Source organism: Carassius auratus, chromosome 4 (genome assembly GCF_003368295.1).
Source record: "Carassius auratus strain Wakin chromosome 4, ASM336829v1, whole genome shotgun sequence".
NCBI classification, from domain to species: Eukaryota; Metazoa; Chordata; class Actinopteri; order Cypriniformes; family Cyprinidae; genus Carassius; species Carassius auratus.
The window spans coordinates 24,134,267-24,156,350 of record NC_039246.1 but is presented as its reverse complement, the minus strand read 5'-3'; the positions used below and the strand labels follow the sequence as shown (position 1 = coordinate 24,156,350).

Here is a 22,084-nt window from a genome sequence, read left to right as displayed (position 1 = left end):
GGGAGGAGGGGGGTAACGGCTGCTGTCTGGTGATGAAGAAATTCTTGACAATAACATGTGCTGGTAGGACACCATTAATATGCATTCTGGATGGTAAGAAGAGTAGGTAGCATTTGTTAATAAAATATAAAAATAAATAAACAACAATATTAATAATAATAATAATTAGTAATAAATGTAATAATTATAATAATAAATTAAATATAAAGAAATATTGTAAAGAAATATAAAATAAAATTACACATTTATAATTATAATTATACATAGAAAATAAAATAGCATATATTTTTTCAAATGTTTAGGATTTGTTAAATAACAACAACAACTACAACAAAAATAAAAATAAATTAATTGTATATAATATAAAATACTATTAAATAAATATTAAATAAAAATAACATAATATAAAAGAGCATATATATTAACACACACGCACACACACACACACACACACACACACACACATATATATTATTGTTATATTACAGCATATTATATTATTTACATAATTACATTCATATTTATCAACTTTTTCATATATTATATTTAAATATACATTAATTACATTTATAATTTATATTCATAGAATTATGTTGAGTTTAATTTATTAACTTTTTTATTTAATTACATTTTAATTAACATTGCATAATTAAAATGCTACTACTACAAAATAATAATAATAATAATAACTAACACTAGCTTGCTCTATTCTTTTTTTTATAAAAAAAAACCTTGCCACATGTACTACGTTAAGCTAACTGAGTCATAGCACTTGCATGTCATTGCTCTTTTGTTGTTTTTGATTGCTTCCATTGTCCTCATTTGTAAGTCACTTTGGATAAAAGCATCTGCTGAATGACTTAATGTTAATAATAATAATAATAATAATAATAATGTTATTGTAACTAAAAATATATATTATATAATGACAAATACACAGTACAATAAACAGTATGAGGATTAAATCTAAATCTAATTAAGCCTAAATGTAATTAAGAGTTCTGGCAGCATGTATGTACCTGTCCGACAGCAGGAAGGGGCAGATGTCTGGCACAGGTGGGGTGGTGGGTCTCATCTTAGCCAGAGCCATGATGTGCTCAAAGGTGATGTCCGTCTGAGTGCACACATCCACCACACACACTTCCTGCAGACTGCCCTGGTTCCGGGCCGAGGGCCCCCGCCTCAACACCTGCACCACGATGGGATCCTTCTGCATGGCCTCCACCGTTCCCTCATGTGCAGACTTGGAAAATTCACGCCCATTCACCTAACAAAAAGAGAACAATATAAATATAAAAATTTACATACAGAGTAGCATAAAGCATTACATATGTTATGGTATGATCCTATATACTAAAACTAATACTATACATTATTATTATTTTTTTTTTTTAAAAAAAAGGCATATATGTTTATAATAATGATTTGAAGAACCTTTAGGCATGCGTGTAGCTCTGATATATAGATTTCATAAGGGACCAAACAGTGTGCGTAATAACAGTGACATCTGACATGTTGCACCTGACACCTGTCAAAGCCGCCCCATCAGAATTCACTCACCCGCGTCAGCAGGTTCACTGCCAGACCAATTAAATCAGAGTACTCAGGCTTTCAACCATTTATTTAAGACAGAATCATACCCGTGGAGCACACAAACCTCTTTACCTTTTTGCTGTAGGTTTGTGAAATAACTGACAGGTCGATACCCTACATGCTGCTGCTGAAAATTTATGATTAGTCTTCAAAGTGTAAACTTATTCTACTGGTCCAGAAACACAGGAACCCAACATAAAATCAATGAAAATGGAATGCAATGCATTGCAATGCTTCGTGATGCGATAAAATCAAATAAATAAAATAAAATATTTCACGTCAAAGAATCCCATTGAGTGTATTTACAATGCACTTTAATTCATGCGTATTGTGGATTTCAACATACAGGGGAATTTATTAGCTAATGCTGAAAAAAAACTAGGTCAAATAGTCCACAGTGAGACTCCAAGGCTGGAGCTCCTTTACACATGATTTATTCTAGGCTGAGCAGTTTACCTTCAGCTACAGTATGTGGTTCCTGTGGGGCAAAACTGAATTATACAGGACTTCTTTAAGATTTCGTACCCTCATTTCACATTTCTTGCGTGTGCCAACAACAAAGAGTGGCCCTTTTCTTTTTATTTAGACCCTTTTCAACTATTTTCTTTTGTTTTGGGGGAGCGCTTAGCATTTGTGCCTCAGGCTGTCAGGTACAACTGCTGTTGAATGACCTCAACATTCGACACAACATGACAGGGACCTTTGCTCCCAGACATTCATCAAGTGATACTAGCATCCTGCAACGTTCCTTACAGGTAGACTGAAGAGCAAGGGATCATTGGGCTAGCTGTGTCTCACTAGATGGGCCAATTAATCTAGCAGTAACTAGGGAACAGTCAAAATATGCACACAGAGATGGAGTCTCTCTACCTGCTGAGTCTCGTCTTCAGAGCCGGGGTCATCAGAGCAACTCGACAGATGTGTTCTACAGCGCTGGGAATGACGATTGTGTCTGGTTGAAGCTAGTTAATTTTATTTTCGAAACAACACAAGCTAAAGGTCTGGTGAAGGAATAAAGGAAAACAAAACCTTACACCCACAAAAAAATATGGCAGCGTGATGGTTAAGGCAGGATGGAACAAACAGGAATAATGCAAGTGCTTCACTTTTGCTGATATCAAGCATATGGCTGTACATTTGTGGAGAGGTACTGTGGATATCGGCCGATGGATATTTCCATGCATATATGTTTATTTCATTTATTTTTACAGATAGATAACATTTTACTATCATTTATAATGATCATTTAATTTGTTAACAAAGTTAATTGTTAAAAATGTTTATTTTTTAATTGTTAAATAATGTAATAATGCAATTAAATATGAGAACAAAATTAGTATATAGTAATAAATAAATGTAACAATACATTTAATATTATATACCTGAAATATAATACAATAAATACTAAACATTTTTACATTTAGATGACCTTTTATAACCCTTATTATATATATATATATATATATATATATATATATATATATATATATATATATATATTAATATATACATATATACATATATATATATATATATATATATATATATATTAATATATATATATATATATATATATATATATATATATATATATATATATATATATACATATACACATATGATAGGTACAAAATCTAAAAATAGGTAAAACACATGATAGGTAAAAATCTAAAAAATAGGTAAAAAAAATGGTAAGTCGCTTTGGATAAAGGCGTCTGCTAAATGCATAAATTTAATTTAATTAAAAATTTAATAACACTATTAAATATTATATTTATGTAAATATAACAGTAATACATATATGTATTGATGCATTTAAAATAAAAATACATGTTATATAATACATAATAAAAAGCAAAACATTATTAAATGCAAAACATTTTTACATTCAGATGACCTTTAAGAACAGCCAGCTCTAATAATTTTATAATATAATTACAGATTATTTAATTGTAAATATAACAGTAATAAATGTATGTTATAATACATTTAAAATAGAAATGTAGTAAATATAACATAATAAAAAATAAAAACTTAAGTTAATTTTTTTGTTTGTTAATTTAATAATTAAATACTGATTGTGCATGTAATACAATAAAAATAATAATTAATATATACAATTTAACACAATAAAAATATTAAAATAAATATAGACTTTTACTGCTGTAATTGTGGAAAAATATAAAGCCAAACATGTATTTTATTTTATTATTTTACACAAAAAAATTTTTTATATTTAATAATAACATGCAATAATAATTGGCTTATTGGTATTGGTTACAAATTTAACAATGACACACCTGTATAATCAATAACTGAGGCACTCAACTCTCTGAATTGTATCATTAGACTTTTAGCATAAATAAAAACTGAATATAAGCATGTCATGGATTGTTTTCAAGGGTGGTTACTTGTTGTATGCCCCTAACATTCATTACTTCCTATATGAAAGTGGTTTTAAATCAGTCAAAGTCAATTAATAGCCACTGGAGGAGAAACAGCCCATTGATTTCTATAGATTTAGAAAAGTCCAATGTCCAATGTCCAAAGATCAGTGGGTGAAGTTCATGTTGGTTAACGCTGATCCAGAGCGATATGAATTTAAAGGTCATTAACGTCAATGAAACTAGCCGCCGCAGACCAACAAAGCTTCACTAACCCACCTCCACATTCCTCCTGAATACATGACTCTGAAAAGGTCAGGTGCCACCTGGGTTTGATAACAAGGTCTGAAACTGGATTGTACCACAGTCACCTCAGACCCGTCATATTGATTTCAGACGTACAATACCAGCTCTGCCTCAGGAGGAACATGCAGTACATCTGAATGCTGAAGTGGAGAACAGAATCACAGGAGAGAACAATGTGTGTGAGTGTGTGTGTGTGTGGGTGTTTTCGGAGCTGTCATATTTGGGTCAATTCTCGTCAGGTGACACATATCTACAGGCCTGTTTATATTCTTCAAGCTGAATGATTTTGCACAGGTGAGATAAGCACAGAGGAGTGATAAAACTGCATGTGTGTGTGTGTGTGTGTGTTTGTGTTTAAACACATGTGGCATGTGAGATAAGAATTGGATGGGAACCTCTTGGACAGGTGACCAAACAGCAGAAAATGCAATAGCTAGGCAGACGCACAAACAAACAACATTACATCAACCCAAAAAGTGCCAATGGCTGTTGAGGGAACTGACAAAGGAGCTAAACACCGATGAAAGACACCAGACTAAAGTCTTTTATATGGCACATTTGTAAGGGAATCACACTTTACGTTTCACAACACTGTGATTCCAAAAAGAAAGAAGGCATGAGAGCATAACATAGTGAAATCCCACCTGGGAAGTGTCAAACAATCAGAAAGGATTCTTCAGGGTATTATGTGTGAGCAAAAACACAATATCTGACACATGGTCCCATTCACAACAGTGAAGGCATCTTATCTTATCAGAAAAGAAAGACTTACTTATTTATAATTTGTCATATTGCTTTAGAGCTCAGACTCTTTCTCTGCGCAGCTGCAGGAGTCTATAAAACGCCCGTGGACAAACATCGTCTCGCTGTGGAAGAAAAACCACATAGTTTCTCTCACAGTCTGTTTGTCAGGGTTTTGGTAAGGGAGGAACTCAGGTGCAGACAGGGATTCTCAAACAAAGGGTTTATTACAAAAAAGGGGAAAACAAAACCCACGAGGGGGAAAACAGGACTAGGGCAAATACAGCAATACTAAATAAGACTGACTCGACAAGATAAACAAAGACTCAAAACAGGAGAACACTGACTACAACTAACACTCACGGTTATACAGGGACTTCAGAGGAACAATCACAAGTGTGGAACACATCTGAGAAACACAGTTGAGGTACAATCACAGGTACAATCACAATGACAATGAACCGACGCAACACAGAGCACACTAGGAGATCTAAATAGGGGTACTAATCAAGACACGACAGGTGTTACAGATAGGACAATCACGACACGACTAGGATAACAAGGGGGGCAGGGCAAGGGAACGAGACAACACAAGCACATGGCCCAAAGACAAGGCCATGCGCTTGTACACAAAACATGGGTCTGTCATGATCCTGCCTCAAGACTAGGAAAAATCAAGGACACGAGGGCAGAATCATGACAGAACCCCTCCCTTAAGGAGCGGCTTCCAGACGCTCCTCAAGGGAACATCAAACACGGGACACGACTGACATGACAGACTGGGACACAGACACAAACCAACAGGACATGACAAATAATAACAATGGCAAACATGAATACACAACAGCAGGGTTGGGGTGACAAATCAAAAAAAACAAACAGGGAAGGGGAGGGGGCGGGACCACAAAGTTCATGGGGGACAGACCAGGGCGGGTGGGGGGGGTAGGAATCTTAGGAGGGTAGGACGAAGGCTGACGACGGGGGGTACGGGCAGGTCTGGATGGTGAGGGGCGGGGAGGGGTCTCGGGACTACTGACGGGGGACATAACAGGAGCAGACAAGGGACGCGGGGCAACAACATCTACTGGACACGGGGCAACATCTACTGGACACGGGGGGGCAACATCTACTGGACACGGGGGGGCAACATCTACTGGACACGGGGCAACATTAACGGGACACGGGGCCACATCCACAGGACACGGGGCCACATCCACAGGACACATGACTACATCCACAGGACACGGGGCCACATCCACAGGACACATGACTACATCAGCAGGACACGGGGCGACGACATCTACGGGACACGGGGCCACATCAACGGGACACGGGGCCACATCAACAGGACACGGGGCCACATCAACAGGACACGGGGCCACATCAACAGGACACGGGGCCACATCAACAGGACACGGGGCCACATCAACAGGACACGGGGCCACATCAACAGGACACGGGGCCACATCAACAGGACACGGGGCCACATCAACAGGACACGGGGAGACAACGGCTGGACATTTGGGACTTCTGGGGACAGGGTCAGGGGACAAGACAGGACTGACGGGGATTTCTAAAATTTGGACAAGACGGGACAAATAATCAGAAAATGCTTTAGCAGCTAGGACAATAGGCATCTCCTTACGAGATGAGACAGACAGCACAAGAGTCTTTGCTGCAGAGTCGGCCGCGGCTCTCTCCTCCGCTCTCACGACTGCAGACTTGAATACGGCTTTCTGTTTTGCCGGCTCGGGCACGCCAGCGCTCCTCGCTGCTGGCTCGGGCACGCTCACCGCTGCTGGCTCGGGCACGCTCACCGCTGCTGGCTCGGGCACGCTCACCGCTGCTGGCTCGGGCACGCTCACCGCTGCTGGCTCGGGCACGCTCACCGCTGCTGGCTCGGGCACGCTCACCGCTGCTGGCTCGGGCACGCCCACCGCTGCTGGCTCGGGCACGCCCACCACTGCTGGCTCGGGCACGCCCACCGCTGCTGGCTCGGGCACGCCAGCTCTCGACGCTGCTGGCACGGGCACGCCAGCTCTCGACGCTGCTGGCACGGGCACGCCAGCTCTCGACGCTGCTGGCACGGGCACGCCAGCTCTCGACGCTGCTGGCACGGGCACGCCAGCTCTCGACGCTGCTGGCACGGGCACGCCAGCTCTCAACGCTGCTGGCACGGGCACGCCAGCTCTCAACGTTGCTGGCACGGGCATCCAGCATTGCCTCCTGTCTGCTGAGTTCCATTGTGGTCGGTTCATTCTGTCAGGGTTTTGGTAAGGGAGGAACTCAGGTGCAGACAGGGATTCTCAAACAAAGGGTTTATTACAAAAAAGGGGAAAACAAAACCCACGAGGGGGAAAACAGGACTAGGGCAAATACAGCAATACTAAATAAGACTGACTCGACAAGATAAACAAAGACTCAAAACAGGAGAACACTGACTACAACTAACACTCACGGTTATACAGGGACTTCAGAGGAACAATCACAAGTGTGGAACACATCTGAGAAACACAGTTGAGGTACAATCACAGGTACAATCACAATGACAATGAACCGACGCAAGACAGAGCACACTAGGAGATCTAAATAGGGGTACTAATCAAGACACGACAGGTGTTACAGATAGGACAATCACGACACGACTAGGATAACAAGGGGGGCGGGGCAAGGGAACGAGACAACACAAGCACATGGCCCAAAGACAAGGCCATGCGCTTGTACACAAAACATGGGTCTGTCATGATCCTGCCTCAAGACTAGGAAAAATCAAGGACACGAGGGCAGAATCATGACACTGTTATTATTCTAATTCATTTTCTTCATTAGATTAACTCAGAGACTGATAACTAACTTGCCGTGATGTTAACTATTCAGATATTCAAAAAAGACTATTAACCATTTGCATATGCTATTTTCCATGTCGTCTCTGCGCTGATTAATCAACGTGGCAAGAAATTAATGAGAGGCAATTAGTCCCCCAGCGAAACGCATGACTGAGTGAGAGATGAGGAGAAAAAAAGTGCAAGGGATTTCTGTATAAGTGAAATTTGGTGCAAATTACTGTCGATGTGTGGCAACAAAAAGGCATTTTGGTCTCATTATAAGTAGAATCCAAGCATACTAAACAGATTGCAAACAAAAAAGTAAATTGAGCAGATTAGTTATGATAATAACTTGGGGTAATTAATTCAAATCAGACTCTATGGCACATACCCACATTTTCAACCACTATGAACTCAGTGTGAAAATTATCAGTTTGACAATCATTAAATTGAACAAGCAAAATGTTTTCAATTAAAATATTTTATATTTGATTATATTGAAACAATATTTAAATATGATTTAAATAACAAATACAGTATTTAAAATAAATATTATTTATACTGTATAACAAATACAGTATTTGCAAAATGCTAAAACAACTTTATCCATCCAGTGACATTCAGTGTTATTTTAGTGTTATTTATGTACTATTCTTGCTTTTATATTTTGCTTTTTTTGTTTTCATTGTAATTTTAGTTTACGTTTTAATAATTTTATGTGCTTGTTAGATTTTTTTCTAGATTCCTAATTTGATTTGTTTTCATTTTAGTTACAGTTTTACTGATATTTATATACTATTATTGATTTATATTGAACTTTTTTATGTTTAATTTCGGGTTTTAATCATTTTTTTATGTGCCTCTTTTATTGTTTTCTAATGACTATTGGATTCATTTCTATTTCTGTTTTCTGTTTTAGTTTACCTAGTTTTAGTACTTCAATATGTATTACATTATTTCAGTTTGCTGCCAAGGCAACATTTCTAATATTCATTTAAGTTTCACATCTAATATTCAAATTATAGTTAAAAACACAAAAAATGTTAACAGTTTTCTAATAGTTTTATTAGTTGTATAACTTATGGTAGGTGAGGAGAACAGGGAAACCTGTTTGAAAACAATTATTTTTGCAACTCTGTTTGGTGTGGCTGTTACAACCAAATGCTATTACAAACTTCATCTTAATTATTCTAAACCTATTTATACTATAGAAATAAGACGTAACACTTAGGAAGGCATAAGCATCTGCAAGTACAGGTCTTCCCCCACTGTTTCCATTTTTAATAAGCATATCACATACACAGTATTCCCACATAAGTATCTGTGATTACAGAGTATCACCATAGAGATTCAACCGTCTCCACTGCTATTGCTTATGCATGTGCTTTTTTTGCGTTAAATTAAAATTCCTCTTTAGGGACAAAGAATTACTCCTCAAAGAGTTTTTCGGTGGCAATATATATTCTGTGGAAATCAGGCATTGGGAGTTTGACTACAACGATGACAGAGTTCACCCTGCAGGCAAATGTCTATCTTTCACAACATAATTAAATTCTCCATTAGCACCAACCTTGGTTTGATCCTCTGAGAATAAATGCCTCTCATTCTTCTATATTTTCAGGTACAAAAATAAATAATGCATTTAAAATAACAGGCACATATATCACACAGAGCTGTGTATGTCTAACTAATGAGCGCTTCAGCAGGACCCAGCCATGGATGACATGGGTTATGACAAACTGCATCAACAAACGTTTATTTAGTCTCAGTGTCTCACTACAATAACCCGACGGAAGCACTCTCAATACATACAATCATACCACATACTGTCATAGAGTATGTGTACTGAATCTAGGCGTAGGGAAATATTTTTCCATTATAGTTTACAGGAGTGTGAATGAATGAGATATTCTCAGAATGAGTAGTGATTTTTGACAGGGTTGTGTCTCTTTGACCACATCGCCTGCCCTATTTCCAGGCCTTAAACCTAACATGTTTCAAAATGTAGAGACTTATTGCTCTTCCTGGTCACTAATGGATTTCATCAGGGTTGGTTTAGCACTAGAAATTCCAAAAGAAACTAGATGAGTAAACAAACTTTGAAGTTGGCGTGAAAAAACTTTGTCTGAAAGTTTGAATCAGTTGTAAATGCTTGAAGTTTGAATGTTTAGATAGATTAGATAGACGTTGATAGTATGTAGCTAATATGATTTAGTACATAACATGATTAGCATGTAGTTAACATGTTTTTAATATGTTTTAACATGATTAACATTTTGTTAACATGATTAGCAAGTTACTAGCATGTCTTTAGTATAATTTGCATGTTGTTAGCCTTAAGTTACTACCATGTTACTAACAAGTTTCTTATATCACTATCATGTTGTTAACATGTTTTAACATGATAAGCAAGTTACTAGCATTTTTCCAGCATGATTACCATGTTTCTAACATGTTTAGCAAGTTGTAAACATATTTATAGCATGATTAGCATGTCACTAGCATGCTGTTAACATGATTTACAAGTTACTAGCATGTCACAAAAATTTTTCTAGCAGGGTTAGCCTGTTACTAGCATGTTGCTAACATGGTTAGCATGTTACTAGCATGTTAAGCTTAAATAGCAGATCAGTAGATTAGATATTTCAATCCACACTTCAAATAGGTTTCCCAAACACTTCCCCCATCTGCAACTGAAAAATAGATAGCCCCTTCCCCAGACTCACGCCGGAGCCAATCACTGTGTCCAAAATCTACTATATGATATGTGAAAACACTACACCAAAACGACTAGCACGAATTCATAGCATTTTTTTAAATCATTGTATATATATATATATATATATATATATATATATATATATATATATATATATATATATATATATATATATATATATATATATATAAATAAGCACACTTCAAGTTTAAATCTACTGTACCAACCCTCAAAACCATTGATCCATACTGAAGCAAAAACCTGGACCAAGGCCTGAATTTAGCTATTGGTTTTGCTGTTGAGTTCACTTCAAGGTTCACTAATAAATGTCATGGCGAAAATGCTGTGGAACAAGCCGACATTAATCATAACCATCACCTCAACAGAACAAGGCTATGCAATACAACAATAAAAGGAGGGAAGACCAAAGGTTCAGGGTTAAACCTGTCTTTTTTGTATATGCTGACTCTCACTTGACCTAATGCTGAAAACTACTGATTGTTCCTGAAGGCCAATGAACCTGGTGTCTCAGCCTTAAAGCGCCTGAGGAATCAGTCAAGCGAGCCAAGGAGAGTTATGGGAACTGCAGTCAGGCTGAGCCAGAGAAAGAGCAGGAGAGACAGATCAGAGGGTTATTTGTGGTTTCAAGTGGGTATGCTTCATTATTTCAGCTGATTTCGCTGGTAGGAGTGTCCCACAATGCCTCACTAATGACTTTAATGAAGGACTCTTCTCTAGAGAGATGCCAGCTCTATTCCAAAGCCTAGTGAGCTGACTTTTAAGGCAGACGTACAGTAGAATCTCATAAGTGACTGGTTTGGAATGCTCTGCATGCTGTAGCTAGCCTAACCACACAAATCAACTTCCATTTGATATCAATATAGTTTGATGTTGCCATGTTACTGAGCTTTCCATTTTACGTTGCTTATCATGAATGCATGAATGATTTAATAATAATAAAATAATTTTAAAAAGAATAAAACGTATGATCATTTTATATTTAAATATACAAATATATAACAATAATTATAAATAAATAAATAGCAGAGCAGGGCACAAAATAAAACAATTAAAAAAAAAAGCATGCCAGAAAGATTGTAAACTAAAAACGTTACATAGATTGAATGAAAAACAAAGAAAAACAGATAGATTTAGTGTTCTAGTAAAGAGTCTAATGTACTGGATTATCTTCCACTGTGAACTTCATTCATGTGTCTCCCTTTTCAGACTGACTTTTAATAGATGCACTGTAGTGTGTCCGGTGTATTGTCTGCTACTTCCTCCTACACACATTACACACAGATTAACCTTACATCTGCCATCATTACAGGCAGGAGCACCACAAACAATAGCCATATACATAGACAAACACATGCACACACCATGTACAAAGCAATATTTCTAAATCAAATCAATGGAGGGATACGGTAACTGCTTTATAATCCAATGTATCAGAGTTCAAGAGGCGGTCAGAGCCTGTACCAGAGACTTTCATTCATTCTGACAACGGATAAAGTTCATTTCTGAGTTCTAAACTTAATATGCTAGTAACCTGAGTGAGTCCTAGTTGTCAGCACTGTCAAAGTACAAATCAAACTCCTGTTGATGTACTTTACCATCATTTCCAAGGAATAAAAAGTGGTGTTGCACACTTGCCAATTCAAACACATTTCTAGACAAAAACATACTAATCAAAGACCACATTATTGTGTGCTAATCTTTTGTCCTGCATCCCACGATTGCAGATCCAAAGCCTGATGAATGCGTCTGGCAGCTGAGCGTGGGCTGGCATGGGTCAGTCATGCTCTGCGTGTAACTAATTCACCACTACAGGTGTGGCACATGGCACGTCCAAAACCGACATCTGCTCCCCATCAAACCTGAAGCCCAATATGAAGATTAATCAAATAAACAGGCACACAAACACAGTATTTAATATGCAAACCTACACCTTCTGAATAAAACCATGTACATTCTGCGAGTTGTTCAATGTGTGAACGACAGATTTAAATCAAATTATAACAACCCTTTAATGAGCTACCAGCCGTGAGATTTTTTTTTCTCTCCCTGAATGTGTGTGTAATTCCCGGCTCTTCCTGTTACATGCCAATTAGCATTATTCCTCATGTGTGCAGTCGGATTCCGCTATAGGCAGATAGAAAAATAACACACGCCTTCACACCTGAACAATCTTCAAGAGCACGTCAGATGTGTGTGAATGGACATCCAAACACACACTTGCTTAAAGATCGTCTCTTATTCAAACAGGCCCATAATGCACGGCACGCTGGCTTGTTTCGCAGTGCAATTTACCTCCATTCAGCCAGTCGGCAGTCAGTCAACGCCTGCTTTTACAGTTGCTCAACGGATGACTTCAACTATGAATTGGCCGTAATTGGCTAATCAGAAATAGACATGGACGAATTTGAATGAGCAAATAAAAAGAAAAAAATGTTTTGTAGGACAGAGCAAGGATAGGAGAGACACTGGAGACTTAATATTTATCAATGTAAACATATTCAATTATTGTGTAAATACAAATACAAAGGGAAAAAAAAAACATTTTATTCAATCAATCAATCAATCAATCAGTTAATCAAATAAATGTGGGATAATCAGACATTTTTACCAGTCATCTATGTAGATTTAATTAAAATGAAAATATAATATAATATAATATAATATAATATAATATAATATAATATAATATAATATAATATAATATAATATAATATAATATAATATAATATTTGTTGTATATTAACACTTTTGACTCCAGTCAATATTTCTAAATATAGATTTATTTTTTGTCAATTTATTAGATTTATTATAAGTAAGTTTACAAAACAAATAAATAAAAACAAATTATTAAATAGCTTTACCGTATAAGATTTATACAGTTCAAACAATGATTCTAATTTCTAATTTTAATTTAAGAGAGCTTTGAAGTAGATGCATGAAACCAACATACAAAACCACTTCCTTGGGTAAACACACGCATACTATAACTTCTAATCTTAAAAACCTTAATAATTGGCTCTTGTGACAACATCCCTGTGTGGAAACTGGCCCCAGTCTCTTCTGTATGCTTTAGTCTGCCCAAGCTGTATATGAAAGCAAAAAATAGGACACAAAACTACTTAACCTACTGATGTTTCAGAGAGCAGATCTGGTTACAGAATGGAGACTCCGCGGTGTGCCCCACAGATGGGCCGCTTGATACTTAATATGCAAACGGACGGTGCAGGAGACCTCAGAGAGCTGCTAATGACTTTTCAAGCACACTAAAAACCCAACTCAAATTTGATAGTCACAGGAATGAATGAACATACAGAACCCTTCCAAGACATGCAGGTTTGGACTCAATGAGGGAAAAAACCTGAGTGACAAGAAATGACAAGGAAATTAGATCTGCATCATCAATATGACATTTACACTCTTACAGAATCAGTGCAAAAAATTACAACCAAACCAGATATGAAAGACTGTGTGTTTCTTCAACCATAGACAACTTCTGGCTCGGTGGATTTTTCAAAAATAAACTCAAACACTTCTCTTACCAGTTTCTTTTACCATAAACAATATTTTCACACTTTTTGTAATTGACAAAATTACAAGTGCTTCATTTTAGATTAAATGCATTGGTTCTGATTATTGCACTACTACCGTTTTTAAAACAATAAATCTGTAATAATATTTTATGGATTTTCACATTTAAGTTTCTGGCACAAGAGTACAGCAATAAAATCTACACATAAAAGGTATTTTAAAAAGCGGCAAGAATTAATTTTCAAGTTTTAACATGGAAAAACAGTCAAAATCTCAACCCTTCAGAAATGCATGATTGTTGTTAATGTTCAACACATAAACAAGGAATGTTTGAGTAATAGCAGCTCATCATTGCTGTTGAATTAAGGATGTCACAGTGTGCTGGTGTCAGACTCAGAGGAACTGACCCGGGCCAGTTTGTGTCTCGCACTGACAGACTGTCACTCACACAGGGGGCCGAGGCCAGCCAAGAGGAACAGACAGGAGCAGTGACCTCCCTGTATGTATGTGTGTGTGTGTGTGAGACGTGTGTGATGAAAGGTGAAATGCATCCCATCCTGTCTGCTATTGCCAGATGCTATCGCCATATCTGCAAAGACACAAGGTCTCTCTCAATACTTTAATTCCAATAGTGCGTTCAAATGTACTAACAGTGTGAACTGTGAAGTTATACTGAAATTAGTCTCTGATAAACACTGCAATTTCAGCATCCCATAATTCCTCAGGCTTCTGCTGTCTGTTTTCTCTCAGAAAATGTCTCACCTTTGCAAGAACAAAAGAACAGACAGAAAGTGGGTGGGGGAGGGGTATCATCCACGTTTCGCGTGCCGTACAGACACAAGAAGCCACTGAGATCTATTCCTGTGCCTTAACCTTGCACACACAGATGCTTTATTATTTGATCCGCATAACAATCTTACCAAGTAACTGCGCTACTGGGCTGAACTGCAGTGCTCACAGATTGTTTTAATATTGCAGATACATCACACATAACTCATAAATGATCTGAAGAGCTCTCGAACTGTAATGCTCCACAATACACTAGCAGCAGCAGACACACACATTATTTCCTCCCTGTGTCTTTGGCCAGATGGGATATTAGGAATTGTCATCGAGACGTAAGTACTACGAATTGTGTGTTAATTACAACTGGATCAATCCACAATCCTCCAGTGCACCATAAACCTGCTCTATAGACCCAATCATTATAGAACAAATCAACGATAACAACCTTATTTAAAGTCAATGCGAATTGCCATTTGAAACCACTTTTAATAGCTTGATTTATTCAAGATTATATTCTGTGTGTAAAAAAACAAAACAAACAAAAAACCTTTAGGTTGATTTTACTTTTAGGAAATCAGTTATATGATAATGTTATCTAAATAAACTAAGAATTAAGCACTAGAAACTAAAGCTACATGTAATTTTAAGCATTACAACATTATAAATGTACAGTGAGACAAATAAAAGACTCAACTTGTGTTATGCTGAAGATTAAATTGGAGTTCTATTCAATTATTAGCATTTTAAAATCCATGTTATATTATGGCAAACGTAATCTAGTGTAAAAACAGAAGAAATTTGCATTCACAGTCAAATATTCAACATCATCTAATAAATAAATAAATCCAAAACAATCAGATTTAAATTCCAGTCAAATTGTGGGGGAAAACCATTAAGGTTGATTTTATCCATAGGAAATCAATTGGATCGTGGAAAACAGAGCTATTTTGTTATTGATCAACATTATCTTAAGGCCTAAGTGACATAAAGCAAAGATCTTTCTGTGTTTTTTAATGCTACATTCATCACACCAGTTCTCGTCATCAAGTCAAGTGAACAGTGGTATGAAGATTTAATGCCCTGAGTTTCATTCGTGCAGCACCCATGTGTGACAGAGGTGTAATCAGCCCCTTTTGACTTGCCAATTGGGCCAACTCACAGAGGATTGCATGATGAAGGAAAGACAAAAGTCCATAACTTTTTATAATTACCAATCAGCTCTGAAGCCCAGCACTAATTACACACCAGTGTGTCTAGGGCAGACAAGCAGGTCATCTCCTCTGCAGTTAAAGACAAAGAACTTTTATTACCTCTTCTACTGAAACTGGACTTTGGTTGTCTTCTAAGAATGAAAAAGAGAGGATCAATATAAAATGACAAGTTTTATATATTCATCAGTTTTTTTTTTTTTTGGGAGTTCATAATTTCAAAAAGGAGTTCATAAGTTCTGAAAGGGCAAAATAAACAATAAAATGATATTAACTGCAACTTGGCCTACTTAGAAAAAAAAACTGCAATCTTTAAAGGGGAGGTGTGAGTTAAAACCTATATGCAATAAATCTCCTGCAGTGTCTGGTTGATGCAAAGTACATTTTTGCATTGCATAGCTAATGTGTCTGCAAAGGTGGTGTATGGCACATTGGTATATTGGAAAAAACAAAAGTAGCGAAAGGGGTTCATAGTGAAGACCTTGAATGAGAGGGTCTGACTGGTCGAGTGGGTTTGTTATACGGATGTAAAGGTCAAGCCTGCACTTTTTAAAATGAAATAACACAAAAAAGAAAAGGTCACCTCATATTTTCTCTTGAAAGACAGACATAGGAAAGCAGATCAGACAGAAGTGTAAAATCCCAATAATCTCAATCCTGAGACAGTAACAGCAACTATAATTACCCTGTTGGCACTTGTTATTGCAGTTGATGCTATACAACTTAGAAAAATCTTTTAAAAACAGTTAAGAAAAAGGTTTAGCAGAGTGCAACCTTGCACAAACATAACTGAAATTGGGGCCAATACCTAAAAAACTGATATTATGCTAATGCTGATAACCAAAAAATAGAAAATATAAACATTCTTTAGTATTTTGTCTAAATAAATTAACAATTTAACACACATAAAAATAAAAAATAATGCATGTGAATTTAGGCATCAAATAATGATAATGTACCGTATGAAAAATATTTCATCCCTAACAAAGGTGACTAATTTCATTTACTAAATTAAATAAAAATTAATCACACTATCATAGATCTGTTCATGTGTGCAAAGCCAGGATAAACTTCTGCATATTCACATGGAGTCTAAAAACTGGTATGCAGTAAACATAAAACCACTCACACAATAGCAGGTAATATGGTGTGTCTGGTAAGGAAGATCAGTAGCTGCATAAATGACATGAGACACGGGTTTAGATGAGGTCATCTGCTCTCTTTCCAGATCAGGAGAAAAAGATGAACTCAGCATCTGTCATCTCACTAAAGCAGAAAATCACCTGGACCACTGAGAGAGTAGAGTCTATTTTTAGCAATAATTATACAATCATTCCATGCATGCTAGAGCCAAAAAGAATGATATGGGCTTTAAATGAGATTTCCATCAAATGCACACACACGCGCTTCGCCTGGGCTGGAGTTGGCAGGGTCTGCTGATATGATCACCTCGGGGTCTGTGCTATCAGACAGGCTTATCATCCAACACACTCACTAGATCAATCAAAACTACATGTTTCTCCGTCTTTCCCTTCTTTTGTTCCACACCCATCACATTTCATCAGCAAGGAGCATCATTTAGAAAAAGGCTCCGGGACAGGAAGATAAATGAGGGTGTTCTGAGACAGAGACAGGGGACGCGGCCCAACAGTGACGATGCCAATAAGAGAGTCCTTGGTTCAGGCGGGAGTGTGAAGCATCCTTACACACATACACACTCAAAACTCAATCTTACACACTCACAAAAGCCAGTTTCTTTTGGCAGGTCTCTCTAAAGGTTGTCCTCCATCTGGAGGCCCATTAAACTTGAAGGCTGCGATACACTGACTGCCCAAATCACTCGCACAGGTCCAGAACCATATGGTTGTTAGTGCTCTCGAGACCAGCACTTCCTCTGACCATCGATGGCCACTGTAGGGGGCGCAGAAGCAAACTGCCGCCAGCTTTTTCATGTTAATAAAAAATCACATTTGGAGTTTGGAGAAGATCTTTTAGAACAAGGTGAATTATAAATAACAAATGTCATTGACGCAATTCCTGCTAATTTCTACTTCTGTGCTTGCCAAGATATCTCTGAAATTCATGGAACTGCAGATGCTAAAAATGAGCATCTGAGTGAGAGTAAATGAGTGGGAGGTGATATCACTCCTTCTCCTCCCAAGCTTATCCACAGACTGGAAATTACACTGAGCATCTGTCCCCATAAGGGATCCTGACCAGGACCATAAACTGCATGGCTCCCTTGAGCCTCAGTGTTTCAGCTTGACTGAGTGAAATAGCCTCTATCACCTCATGCTTATACAGATTCGCTGATCAGCAGTTACTAGAGTTTTAGAGATTACTGGAGAAATAAATGCATTTACATTTAGTTGCCTGACTCTGAGTCTGTGCACCTTTCACATTTAGCCTAGCAGTAGACAACATTAAGTAAAATCAGAGTTGCCGTAGTAACAACATGCTAAGTCATATGTTCATCACACTGGTTTGACCTTTTTTAATTTCTGATGAAGAAAATCAAGCTAAAACTCTGAGAACTCGTGCAATGAAGTAAAAAAATACTAGTTACAGTGTTATGCCATTTATTCACAGTTTGGTCAAGTAAGTGACCATATTATGAAGATATCCAAGAGTTCACATACTTTTACACAATCACTGTGTATTAATGCATCCACCATAATGTTTTAAGTTTGCTGTACTGTTTTCTACAGCAGATTCTCAAAAGCTGCCATTTTGAAAGGTTACCTGATATCATAGAGTGTTTACATCACCCTCAGATCAAGTCATCTGTAATAAGACTTGAAAGGACATCACATATTACATCACGATGGATAAACAGCAGCTAATCACAGAGATTTTGCCAGTTTCATCCGCCAGCCAAATTAAGGTGAAATGGCTCAGACCCTACAATCTAAAACTTGATCTTGCTGAACACACGTTCAGCCAAGTCCTCCGAGACCTAGAGTAAGAGAGAGGGAAAGAGTGCTGGATTATGGATCTTTGTAACGTACCCAACAAAGAAAGACGAATACATTTCCATGGTGAGCCCGTTGAGGGGCGAACACTCACACTAAACTCATAAATCTCACAGACCACTAGGGCTAACGGGGCTGTGCTGCCAAGAATGGTGTCAAAATTGTCAGGGGGCGTGAAATTGCAGTGTAGGCGTGTGTTTGTGTTGATCCATGTCTGCTTCTTCATGTGACTTCAATAACACAGAGCAATATTTTCTTTGATTTGTTCTCACGAACCTAAAAGCTGGAAAATTTTAACTGCATAAATAACAGAAACATCTGAGGCAACGCTTCCTTGACACACTTTCGCTTCAGCTTGGGAATTCACTCCACAGAGAGTAGATCTAGATTTCCCTTTCCTTTCAACCTTCTCTAGTACCTTCATCCTTCCTGGAGACATTGCATTATTCCTTTCTCTCCCCGTTCTCTTGTTCTTCCGTTGGGAGCTGAGCTACAACAAAGGGACCAACATGTGACATATAAAAAGTCATCTCATGTCAAGCAAAAAGCAAACCATAACCAGCCAGAAACACACACACAATCTAGGGTGTAAAAGCAGAAACACACCACACACAAAAATGCTACCAGCCACTCTTCACTCTACAGTGCCACAAAAGAACAAGCTCTTGTACAAAACTCCCAGTCAGAGCCATTACAGCTCCGCTATCAGCAAGAAGTCACTCTAAACACAATCCCACCGTTTTGAAGCAGTAGGGATCAAACTTCTATCAACTCAGTCCAGTCGCCGACAGGGATAATCTCCCAGATTGGCTTCCACACAGACAAAAAGCACAGCTAACCATCTAATTAGGGACTAAAGCCATTTTGTACAACAGCTTAATGAGGCGGTGATCAGAGCAACATGAAAATATTATTTTGCACTTTTGATGCTCAGTAGCTTTGACCTCCTGTGCAGCCTGGAACATGAGCAATTCTACAGCTCGGAGAGGAGCGGAGGCAGGAGATGAGCCAGACTAGTATCAACCCTAAATTGATCTTTCACTATTGTATTAAACAAGTCTCTATTTCTAAGTATATGTTATATTGTAGATCTCCAGTGGGTGTCAACTGTAGAGACTAGGATTGGAAACATAGTGGTACTAATCATGATCAATGTTGTTTTTGCAATTTGTTTTTTATTCAGGCTTGCAGAGTTTATTTAACTCTGACTTGAAACTACATAATGGAAAAACAAGTTTCACTAGCATGTAAAATCTGAAATTCTCATTCTCCTAACTTTGAGCATCTTGTACAACAGCTGTACTGGAATGAACAAGAACATGACAACAGTTGTAAAGGGTGTGCACTGCAAAACTTCCTTTGATCCCTGACAAATGCTTCCAGGTAAGTCCCCAGTGCAGTTGGGAATCCATCACACAACACAAACAAAGAGTTCCCCTAAAAACTCCTCACACAAGAAGAGATCCAAACACATAACAACTACTAGAACCAAACTGAACGTCTTTAAAACACAGGGTTTGGAGTCGATAGCCCCATGGGCATGCTTGGACCAGAGTTCGAATCCCAGCTTGTAGTCCTTTCCATTCCCGCACCTCTTGATCTCTCCCACTTCGCTTCCTATCCACCCTCTGACTGTTGTATCCAAAAGAGCACAAAGGACTTCCCCATCTACTACTTTTAGAAGTAGTATCCTGTCCCTTGAAACAACTAGTTCTAAATGCATTATTCTTATTTGCAGGATGCATAGTCTAAAAAAGTGGATCCATTCATCTGACAAAATTGCCTAGGGAACATATCTCTGGAGAAGGTAGAAACTTACATGGAGGGTCCCATCTGATCTCCTAACTCAACTTCAAAATGCTCTCAGGAGTAGGTTAAACAAGTCGACTCACCTGTGCGATCTCATACAGCAGCTTGTAGTGCTCTTCTCTCTTCTGCAGCGTGCACAGGTTACAGCCCATCTCGCCGTCGCGGGTCCCCCAACAGATCTCTGGCAGTAGTGCACACACACGGGCACACCGGGGATTTCCCTCAAACGTTGAGTAACGTCTCTCATCAGTGGGTACCTCTCACCCCCTCTTCTTTGTGGGAAAAATCACACGCTGACCGGCCTGCCTGATGCTGCAGAATTCATACCCCTCGATCTCCCAGTGCCTCTCTCATCCACACTAGCTAGCAGTCATCCACGCACGCTGTACTAAACCCCTTTTCATAGAGACACACCCCCCTTCTCTCACTCGCCCATCTCTCTCTCTCCCTCTCTTTAGATTCCTCCCTCTAAAGCTCAGTGCACATGACTACGTCTACTCTAGTCCATGAATAATAATGTCTATCTGTTGGTTATTCATAAAAGACGATGCTTAGAAGGTGCTATGACTTTTAAATGGGTATTTATCTCAAGGCAATAAATAAGATGGTAATGACCACCAACTGAGCAACTAAAAATACATCTCGTGTTCATATAACACTTATTTATTTATTTATTATGTGACTGATTTATGATGTTCATTTCTCAGTCATTTGTGATGCTGTATTTCATGAATAGGAATTGGCCTTGTGAAAGGAGAATAAATGGTTTGTTTTTCAGTGAACAGTGAATAAATGTTGACAAAAATGGATTTCAACCATTTTGTGAACACTGTATCCAGTCCAGACATGATGCAATACACCAATAAGAGTTAAATCTCTTTTATGTAACTCAGAGTTTTTATCCTAACGAGCCACAACAGGACATTTTGTCAGTGCCAGATTCTATGCCTGCTGTGTGGGCCACTGTGAAATTTTTTTGGTCCAAATCCTCACCACTTATTTCTGCACATTGAACATCAAATATCGTCTGATTAGCTGTGAATGTATCGCCTTCTGGTGCAGTTTTTGCTGGTTGCAAATCGCCACCCTAGTGGTCATTGTAATGAACTTTCAATGTGTTTGCGCATCGCCAATCTTTAGTTTGCGACTCAAGTAAAGTAAGATGACAGCAAGAGCTTCTATCTTTTGCTTA

General features: G+C 38.0%; 1 protein-coding gene across 1 annotated transcript in view; it reads right to left on the bottom strand.

Moving 5' to 3' along the window:
* The window catches only part of LOC113063460 (PDZ domain-containing RING finger protein 4-like), a 29,572-nt gene extending 8,333 nt beyond the window's left edge, over positions 1 to 21,239 (bottom strand). Inside the window, exons 1-2 of the mRNA XM_026233886.1 lie at positions 20,976 to 21,239; positions 1,020 to 1,267 (exon numbers count right to left, since the gene is read on the bottom strand). Of these exons, the coding sequence (XP_026089671.1) occupies positions 1,020 to 1,267; positions 20,976 to 21,044 (317 nt within the window). The 5' untranslated portion in view covers positions 21,045 to 21,239. The remainder of the gene's footprint in view (positions 1 to 1,019; positions 1,268 to 20,975) is intronic.
* Between the last annotated feature and the right edge of the window lie 845 nt (positions 21,240 to 22,084).